At 47.6% G+C, this 9,258-nt stretch overlaps 1 protein-coding gene across 1 annotated transcript; it reads right to left on the reverse strand.

Moving 5' to 3' along the window:
• Window positions 1-1,058: 1,058 nt before the first annotated feature.
• LOC128044922 (olfactory receptor 12-like) lies at window positions 1,059-2,009 on the reverse strand. Its single transcript, XM_052637340.1, has one exon. The coding sequence runs from the start codon at window positions 2,007-2,009 to the stop codon at window positions 1,059-1,061; it is 951 nt and encodes a 316-aa protein (XP_052493300.1).
• Between the last annotated feature and the right edge of the window lie 7,249 nt (window positions 2,010-9,258).

Raw genomic sequence — 9,258 nt, forward strand, 5'->3', positions numbered from 1 at the left:
CTATTAGGGACAGACCACCCTTGTGTCCAGAGGAGAGCCTCCTGGTAGTGGCCATGGGAGCGGATGACGCTTCCAAAAGAAGACACCTTAAGGAGGCAACTGGGCTCTGAGTCTAGACCATGTGCTGAGTTCCATGGAGCATGATGATGAAGCTCTGAACATGTGGCTCAAGGTTAAGGGCCAGGCTCCCAGGGAGTGTGAGAGACAGAGAGCAGGGAGCTATGCTCTCTACAGGAAAGTGCACCTTCCCTTTCCTCCCCAGCTCCCTGCTGCAGCTACCAGGACCTTTGTCCTTATCCAGAGATGTCTGTGCTGACGAACGATCACAAATGGGAAAGTGTCACCTGCCAGGCTGGGTGGCAGAAAGTGTCAGCTGGAGTTTGGGTATCCACGCTGACTCCCTAGGGCTCCCAGCCTCTGTCTGAGGAGAGAACCCAGGACAGGGAGCACTAGGAGCCTCTGAAGGTGCTCCCTGCTGCCTTGTTGGGTGGCAGCGTCCGTGAACAGAGGCAGAGGAGGGAGAGCAGCCACATGCAGGGTTGAGGGGAAGCCTGGTCTTCCTAACTCTTGACTGGCTCTGGTGACCCAGGCCATCACCAAGAACGGGCAAGGCCGAGTGTCCTAGGGCCCCTCTTCTAGGTGTTCCAAGGATACTGCTGAGCACATATTTAACTAGATTAGAAATGAAGGGGAAAGAGAGGCATCAGAGTTTGTGTCGTTTAATACCTTCACCAGAGGAAGTTGAACCTGGGACATGCATGCTGTTTCAAAGACTCTCTGATAATCACTCCGCCCACTGTGTTATGCAGATTTCAAAATTAAGGTCTTGGGTAACATGGGTCATTAGTTCTCTACTGGGAATGAAGATGCCTTATCTGTCTTTATTTCTCACACCTGCAGTTTGTGGAGCATCATGTGCTTCATAAAGAGTAGAATGTAACATTGGAGGAAAGGGTGAATTAGATAAATAGGGGATGAATTTCTCAAACCAAACCCAGTCCCTTCCATGAAGCCATCTTGTCTTGTTCTCAGGACACTGTCTCTCTGGCCACCCTCCATCACATGGCTGTGTGTCTCTGCCCCAGTCTCCGCAGGGCATCCTTCACGTCCTTGTTTCTCAGGCTGTAGATGAGGGGGTTGAGCATCGGGATGACCAGGGTGTAGAAGACAGAGACCACCTTGCCCTGCTCCATGGACGCCACAGCTCCCGGCTGGGCATACATGACAAAAACGGTCCCGTAAAAGAGGGACACGGCTGTCATGTGGGAGCCGCAGGTGGAGAAGAGCTTGTGCCTCCCTCCTCCTGAGCGCATCCTCAGGATGGTCACTGTGATGTAGCCATAGGAGATGAGGACCACAAGTGTGGTGCCCACGATGATGAGGCCACAGAGGCCAAACATAACCAGCTCATTGGTCGTAGTGTCAGCACAGGCAAGCTTGAGCAATGGAGGGACATCACAGAGGAAGTGGTCGATGTGGTTGGAGCTGCAGAATGGGAGGCTGAATGTGAAGCTGGTCTCCAGGATGGAGTTGAGGCAGCCTCCACAGTAGGAGCCTAGCACCAGGCAGGCACAGACCGAGGGGCGCATGGTGATGGGGTAGTGCAGGGGGCTGCAGATGGCCACGAAGCGGTCATAGGCCATCACGGCCAGGAGAAATGCCTCAGTGGTGCCCAGTAGGGAGAAAAAGAAAAATTGAATGATACATCCCTCAAAGGTGATGACCTTGGAGGAGGACAGGAAGTTGACCAGGGCCTTGGGGGTGATGACAGATGAGTAACACAGGTCCACAAAGGAGAGGTTCTTGAGGAAGAAGTACATCGGGGAGTGCAGACGGGCATCCAGCGTGATGACCACCATCATGGTGAGGTTCCCCAGGATGGCCACCACGTACAGGGCCAGGAATAGAGCAAAGGGCAGGGCCTGGGTCTGCGGACCACCCTCAAATCCATCCAGCACAAACTCCTGCAAAGACATCACCGAGAGGTTTCCATCCCCTTGGGGTGACATGGCTCTCAGCTGAGCAACAAGCAGCAGACAGCAGAGAGCAGGTGAGATGCAGTGAGAGGGAGCAGGTCACAGTCAAAAGGGAACGATTTCTTGGAAAACAGAAACCCTTCAAGGCCTTACAGACCACTGACCAACAGACCACCAGCTGCCCTGTTCATCTCCTGATGAGCTCAGACTGACCTGAAATGGCAAACATTTCCTCTGATTTACTAATATCTAAGTGTGCTCAGAGGGCTTCCTTGGTGGCTGAGAGGTAAAGACTCTGCCTGCAATGCAGGAGACTTGGGTTGAATCCCTAGGTTGGGAAGATTCCCTGGAGAAGAAATGGCAACCCACAACAGTATTCTTGGCTGGGAAAACTCATGGACAGAGGAGCTTGGAGATTTACAGTCATGGGGTCACAAAGAGTCAGACACAACCAAGCCACTAAACAGTAACAAAGTAAGCTCGAAACACTCACTCTGTGGGAGAGTCTGAGTGTTTGCTCTGAGATGGTTCCAGGGCTCATGTCAAGCTGAGAGTCTACTCTGCAAGAATGGCTTCCATCTCCTTGTCCTTGCTTTAAAGGACATGTTCTCCCTTCCCATGGGTTTGATCCTGAGCTGTGCCTTTTCTGAACCTTCTCTGGTATTTTATCCTACATTTTTGCCCCTGAAGGAAATGGCAACCGACTCCAGTACTCTTGCCTGGAAAATCCTATGGATGGAGGAGGCTGGTAGGCTATAATCCATGGGGTCACAAAGAGTCAGACATGACTGAGTGACTTCACTTTCCTTTGTTTAACTCATTCTTTAACTTCAGAAAGTGTTAAACACTTGGTCCCATCAGGATATTACTCAATGACAGTTCTATCTCCAGGCTACTCTACAAGCATATCAGGGCCCTGCCCTCACCAGGCTAGTGTGGTGCTTTGCCTGTCTCTCCAGCAGGCCCTGAGATCTAACTTCGCATCTTTGGCACTGAGCTGGGACCTTGATAGAAACTATAATTAGAGATCTCTGCATCCTTGATATTTTAAAGGTTCTTTCTTGCAATGTCCAGGTACTAGACAATCTATGGACAGGGGAGAGCCCAGCTCTATGGCCACAGACACAGCAAGACAGACACTTTAACACATTCAGCACATGGGTATGTCATCTCTCTGTCCTTACTCCATGCATCTGGCTCCTTGGCACACCACGAGGGCTTGATTACTTTGAACAATGGGGACCATTAACATTGGTGGCTCAGATGGTAAGGAATCTGCCTGCAATGTAGGAGACCTGAGTACAATCCCTGATTTGGGAAGATCCCCTGGAGAAGGGAATGGCTACCCACTCCAGCATTCTTGCCTGGAGAATTCCATGGACAGAGGAGCCTGGCGGGCTACAGTCTCTGGGGTCCCAAAGAGTCGGACACAACTCAGCGACTGATATTTTCACTTTCAACACTGTCACATCTGCACCCTTTGCATCTTCCGTAAGGCGCCTCTTCCTGTCCCTGTCTCAGCCTAGCACTCCCTGGTCTGTCCTGAGCAGAGCTGAGCACTACACTCACGTGGGACATGGGAACCAGCTCTGTGATGGTCAGAGGAATGGTTGGGGGAAGATCCGTCCTAAATGAGGAGTGGTGAAGCAAGGTGGATCTGAGCCACAGTGCCTCCTAGGAAGACAGGAAGGATTAGTAAGAGGGTGGACGTCGATTTTAGAGCTCTTTCATGTTTTCCAGAGGTCATATCTGCAGCATCACAGTGCTGGCCTGGGGCTGGGGGTGTGTGGGCAGAGGATGGGTGGTCAGTGGTGCCTATAGAGGGTTGATGACCCTGAAGTTCCCTCAACCCTAAGTTTTCTTAGAAGGTGGTCTGAGAGAGCTCATTCTTTCCAACAAAACAGAAGGTAGGTGACCGTGTAGCTTGCCCAGTTTTCCTCTTGTGGCGGACTTGACTCCAGGTCTCACGTGATGGCAGAGGGGACGGTCTGACCTGGATGCTCAGGCAGGGTTCAATATAATATGTGTTTGAAGCTGGTGCTAAGGGCAGAGTTGGTGGTCTGCCTTACACTCCATGGCCACCCAGCCTTGCCTCCCACCTCTGTCCTGTGCAAACAGTCACATTCATCACAGCCAAGCTTTTGCTGTCCATTCTGTTCCCTCCCTGGCCATACACACAACAGATTCACTGTGACCACAGTGACCATCTTCTCCCCACCACCCCAGGCTGGCTGTCTTGCTTCTATGTCCCCTGGGGTTTCTGTTCTGTTTCCAGAACAGTTTGTCCACCTCAGGGGCCTTTGATCATCACAACAGTGACCCCTAGGATGTCTGAGGAAGCCCATGAGTAGAGATTGACATGTCTACCTCAGAAACCAAGCTTGGTTTCTGAGAAAACAAACTCACACATTGCCTTGGCTTATTGAAATGACTCAGTGGGCCTATGGTTGCTGCTTCAGTAGACCTGCTTGTGAGCTGAGCCTGAGATGTACCTTCCCAGATAAAGCAAAATGTCTACTGATGTCTGTAAGCCTCCATTTGTATTAACTGCGCTTGAGTCCTTCAGGTAAACTTGTTACTCCTACAGCACCAGCATCACCTGGAGATTGTCAGAAATATAGAATCTCAGGCATTAGATTAAAGCCCGCATTTATATGAGACCCCTTATTATTTCTGCTCTCTTTAAATTTCAGACCTGTGCCATAACTGACCCCGGCACATAGTAGTAGGTGGGTGGGTGAGGGGAGAGTGTTGATCAGGCTTCAGGCTCCCAGGACTCATCTCTCAGTGATGCTGATCCACACCCTGCTAAGTGATGACTGAACTGCTCCTGTGATGTCAGAAGGGGCACGACTCACCAAGGACCTTTTGCTCCCAGGGTCGACAGGGCTCCTGACCCAGGTCTGTGCTGATGATAATGAGTTGGTACAGAGGACTCTCCACCCTGTTCAGGCCTAGCTTTCTGTGCAATGAAGGGTGATTGGAAAGGTTTCCGAGGAAGGCACCTGGGGTCACAGAGAGAGGCAGGCCAGGTACTCCAAGTTGATGCAGGAAATGCTTGGGTCTTTAGTCTTGGTACAAGCAGGAAGTGGGGTGGACTCAACTCACCTGTTCCTCTTTGTCCTGTCCCCTGAGCTGGCTAGTATTCATGGTATCCACATCTTTAGGTCATTCTCCTGGGAAGATGCTCTCCATGTGGTGCAGCTGGGACTCTTGGCCTCAAATGGCCAATTAGCTGTTATTTGGCCTCTGATTGCACTGGGGCTCCCAACTCCCCGGGTCCCAGAAAGATGCAGTCCTGTGGCCAAACTTCCTGTGATACATCTCAGCCCAAACAGAGGAGTCAGGAAGCCCGATCTCCCTCCAGGAGTACTGGGGTTCATCCAATGGGGAGCAAGTTAACTTAGAGTGACCCAGTGGCCCTCTTTGGAAAGGCCTCCCCAGGACTACAGGTGCTTCTTCCTGGCCCACAGCCTGCCTTCTTCCTCTGCTCATCCTGGTATGTTGGTGTGATGAAGGGTGATGTGCAGGACTCTGTGCCTGTGGAAATGACACAGCCCTCTCTGTCACATTGTGACCCTTCCTACAGTGCAGATTGAGTAAATGTGTCTGTTAAAACAAAACATTTAAATCCTGGAGAGAAATCCCAAACCAAAGTATAAAGGTGACATATGTGTAACATTAAAATATAGAAAGTGTGAAAGTAATAAGCAGAAATAGTAGTATCATAAAGATTCTTAAAAAAAGAACAAGGCAGCTATATCTCAATAATCATTAGACAAAAGTATTTCAGGAGAAAAAATGCTTATAAAGGGGCATTTATTAATGAAAATGTTCAATCCAAGTGCATATCTGAAAAGTTTAAGCTTTATATGACTAATATGATTAAAAATATACATAGTAGAAACTGGCAGACTTAATAAGAAATGAAAAACATCCATCATGGTTGATATTCATCTCATTCAGTAAGAAAGGAAACAGAAAAATTGTAGTTATATGTTAAGATTGGTTCAAAATATTAGCTAAATGGACCTACTGGGCATAGATAGAACACTATAATCACAACTGCAGAATATACATTCTCTTGAAACTCATAGGATATCACTGAACTAAGGTGTTTTTCAAATGAATTTCTTAGAAGGAGGTCCTGCTCATTGTTGTTTAGTTGCTCAGTCCTGTCTGAGTCTTTTGTGACCCCATGAACTGTAGCCCCCTCTGCTCCTCTGTCCATTGGATTTCCCAGGCAAGAAGAGTGGAGTGGGTTGCCATTTCCCCCTCCAGGGGACCTTCCTGACCCAGGGATCGAATCCACGTCTCCTACATTGCAGGCAGATTCTTTACCACTGAGCCACCTGGGAAGCCCCATGCTGAGTTAGGTGCGCCCCACATCCAAAGACTGGTGTCCTTCCAAGAAGAGGAAATGATACAGGGAGAAGACGCAGGGTGGTGGGCGTGTAAAGATGGGACAGAGGCTGGAGCGATGCAGCAGGGGAAGGAGGCCAAGGAGGCTCCAGAAGCCAGGTCGAGGCAAGGAAGCATGCTTTCCTAGAGATTTGTTAATTAGTTGTGGTGGTCCTGGGGGCCGACACAGGAGGGTAGTAAGGGAGCTTGCTTCCACCTGGCAAGGTCAGCAGTATATACCTCACACCCCTATCTTAGGAGTATGCCCTCTCTCCAACTTTATGTCAAAATGTACTCTGTATAGATCTTGGTCACCTTTCCCAAACCTTCCATTTTCTAGTTCAGTTATTTAAATTGCTTTAAACATGAAATTATGGTCTAACTGCTTGCAAACACATCTTTAGAAAGACACTAATCTACTCACTTTTTCTTTGTTTTTTCAATAAAGTATGTTATGTAATGGATCTCCCCAACCGCCCCCCCACCCCCACCTCTAACGTGTATATCTAGATGTGGATTCCAGAATCAAAAGACGCATAAGACACTTTTTTTTCCCATCAACTGAGAACTTCCAGGTGTTCAAGGTGGATTTAAAACGACATGAGTTTGAGCAAGCTTCAGGAATTGGTGATGGACAGGGAAGCCTGGGGTGCTGCAGTCCATGGGGTCGCAAAGAGCCGGACATGATTGAGAGACTGAACTGAACTGAACTGAATGAAACACAACCAGTAGTAGGAGTCTGTTTCCCTCATCCTTTCTTATATTGATAGTGTGTTAAACCTATGCCTTTTATTTTCATTTGTGTTTCCTTCTGCCAATGAGTTCTTATAAGTTTTCAAAGTATTTTTAGGTAGTCGAATTTAGTTATTTTTCTATTAGATATTTGACAGTACTGCAGTTTCAACTGGGATGTCAATTTAAGAAATCTTGATTTTTTTCAGGTTCTTTTCCTCCTCCTCCTCCTCCTCCCTCTTCCCCTTCCCATCCTCCTTCTTTTTTTTCAAGTCCTTTGGACATTCGTTGACATGGTGCATTCTATTTTCAATCAAGTTGTTCATTATGTAAAAGCTGAATCCAGAATAGATAGCTGTAAAGAAATTATTCTCCAATTAAAAATAAATAAATTAAAGAAAAAGAATGAATAGCATTGACTTATAGAGTCATGATAATGACTACCTTTGGAGAACAAGATTTGGGAGTGGGCAAAATGACAGTGGCATTTAGGTAAAAATATTTACCTTGGATTGTGGTGAATTCCATGAGTAGATATGATGTGATGATTTTTTTTTCTATAAATCTATAAACATAAAATACAAACATGAATACTTCATTTTTCCTATCCTAGATGAGAAATGTGAATGATATGACTGGAGTTCAAGGCAATGTTATCCATGCCCTTGGGGTAGTTGAACAGGAGCCCAAGAGAGCTCTGCCCCAACAGGAACAAAGATTTTGCATTAGACCCCCACCTCTCTCTTTTGTGAGAGATACTGTTTCTCAAATCTGAGTCATTCAAGCCAAAACTATTTCTACAGACATCAAACACACAAGGGGGACACTTTGGCCATGTATTTAAATTATTATTTTAATTGTTATTGCTGTTTAAATCTGGGTCATTCACATTTGGTTGTGGTGAAATACCAAAGAACAAAGTTTAAAGAACTAATTTCTCTTTGAAATGATCAGTTATCAGGCCACAATGAATATATATCCATCACTCATCTCTTCTATAACAGCCATTAGCGAAGGTGTTTTATTTATGTCCGTTATCTCAGGTGAGTCTTGCCACATAAACAGTTTTTAAGCTTCATTATAGCTGATGTTGCTACATGAAGAGTTTCTAAGTTGCAGTATAGTTGGTGGGTGTTTCAAGATGATGGAGTAGAACGATGTGCTAAAATTACAACTCACTGCTGAACAACTGTCAACAGAATGTGGGATCTCACCAAAAACAGACACCCCACACCCAAGGGCAAAGGAGAAGCTCCAGCAAGATGGTAGAGGGGCAAAATAGCGTTTAGAATCAAACCCCATGCCCCCCAGTGACCCTCAGATGGCTCAAAGAAACCTTGTGCCCACCAGGACCCAGAGACTCCATAGAGACTGAGACAGAACTGTGTCTGAATGTCTCCTGTGGAGGTGCGGGTCGGCAGGGGCTGCTGCAGGGGCAGGGGCTCTGGGTGCAGCAGACCTGGGTATGGCATGAGCCCTCATGGAGGAGGCCACCATTAACCCACATCAGTTCAGATCAGTTCAGTTCAGTTCCGTCGCTCAGTCGTGTCCGACTCTTTGCGACCCCAAGAATCGCAGCACGCCAGGCCTCCCTGTCCATCACCATCTCCCAGAGTTCACTCAGACTCACGTCCATCGAGTCCGTGATGCCATCCAGCCATCTCATCCTTGGTCGTCCCCTTCTCCTCCTGCCCCGAATCCCTCCCAGCATCCAATGAGTCAACTCTTCGCATAAGGTGGCCAAAGTACTGGAGTTTCAGCTTCAGCATCATTCCTTCCAAAGAAATCCCAGGGCTGATCTCCTTCTGAATGGACTGGTTGGATCTCCTTGCAGTCCAAGGGACTCTCAAGAGTCTTCTCCAACACCACACTTCAAAAGCATCAATTCTTCGGCGCTCAGCCCTCTTCACAGTCCAACTCTCACATCCATACATGACCAAAGGAAAAACCATAGCCTTGACTAGATGGACCTTACTCGGCAAAGTAATGTCTCTGCTTTTGAATATACTATCTGGGTTGCTCATAACTTTTCTTCCAAGGAGTGAGCGTCTTTTAATTTCATGGCTGCAATCATGATCTGCAGTGATTTTGGAGCCCAATAAAATAAAGTCTGACACTGTTTCCACTGTTTCCCCATCTGTTTCCCATG

This window comes from Budorcas taxicolor, chromosome 3 (assembly GCF_023091745.1).
Source record: "Budorcas taxicolor isolate Tak-1 chromosome 3, Takin1.1, whole genome shotgun sequence".
NCBI lineage: Eukaryota > Metazoa > Chordata > Mammalia > Artiodactyla > Bovidae > Budorcas > Budorcas taxicolor.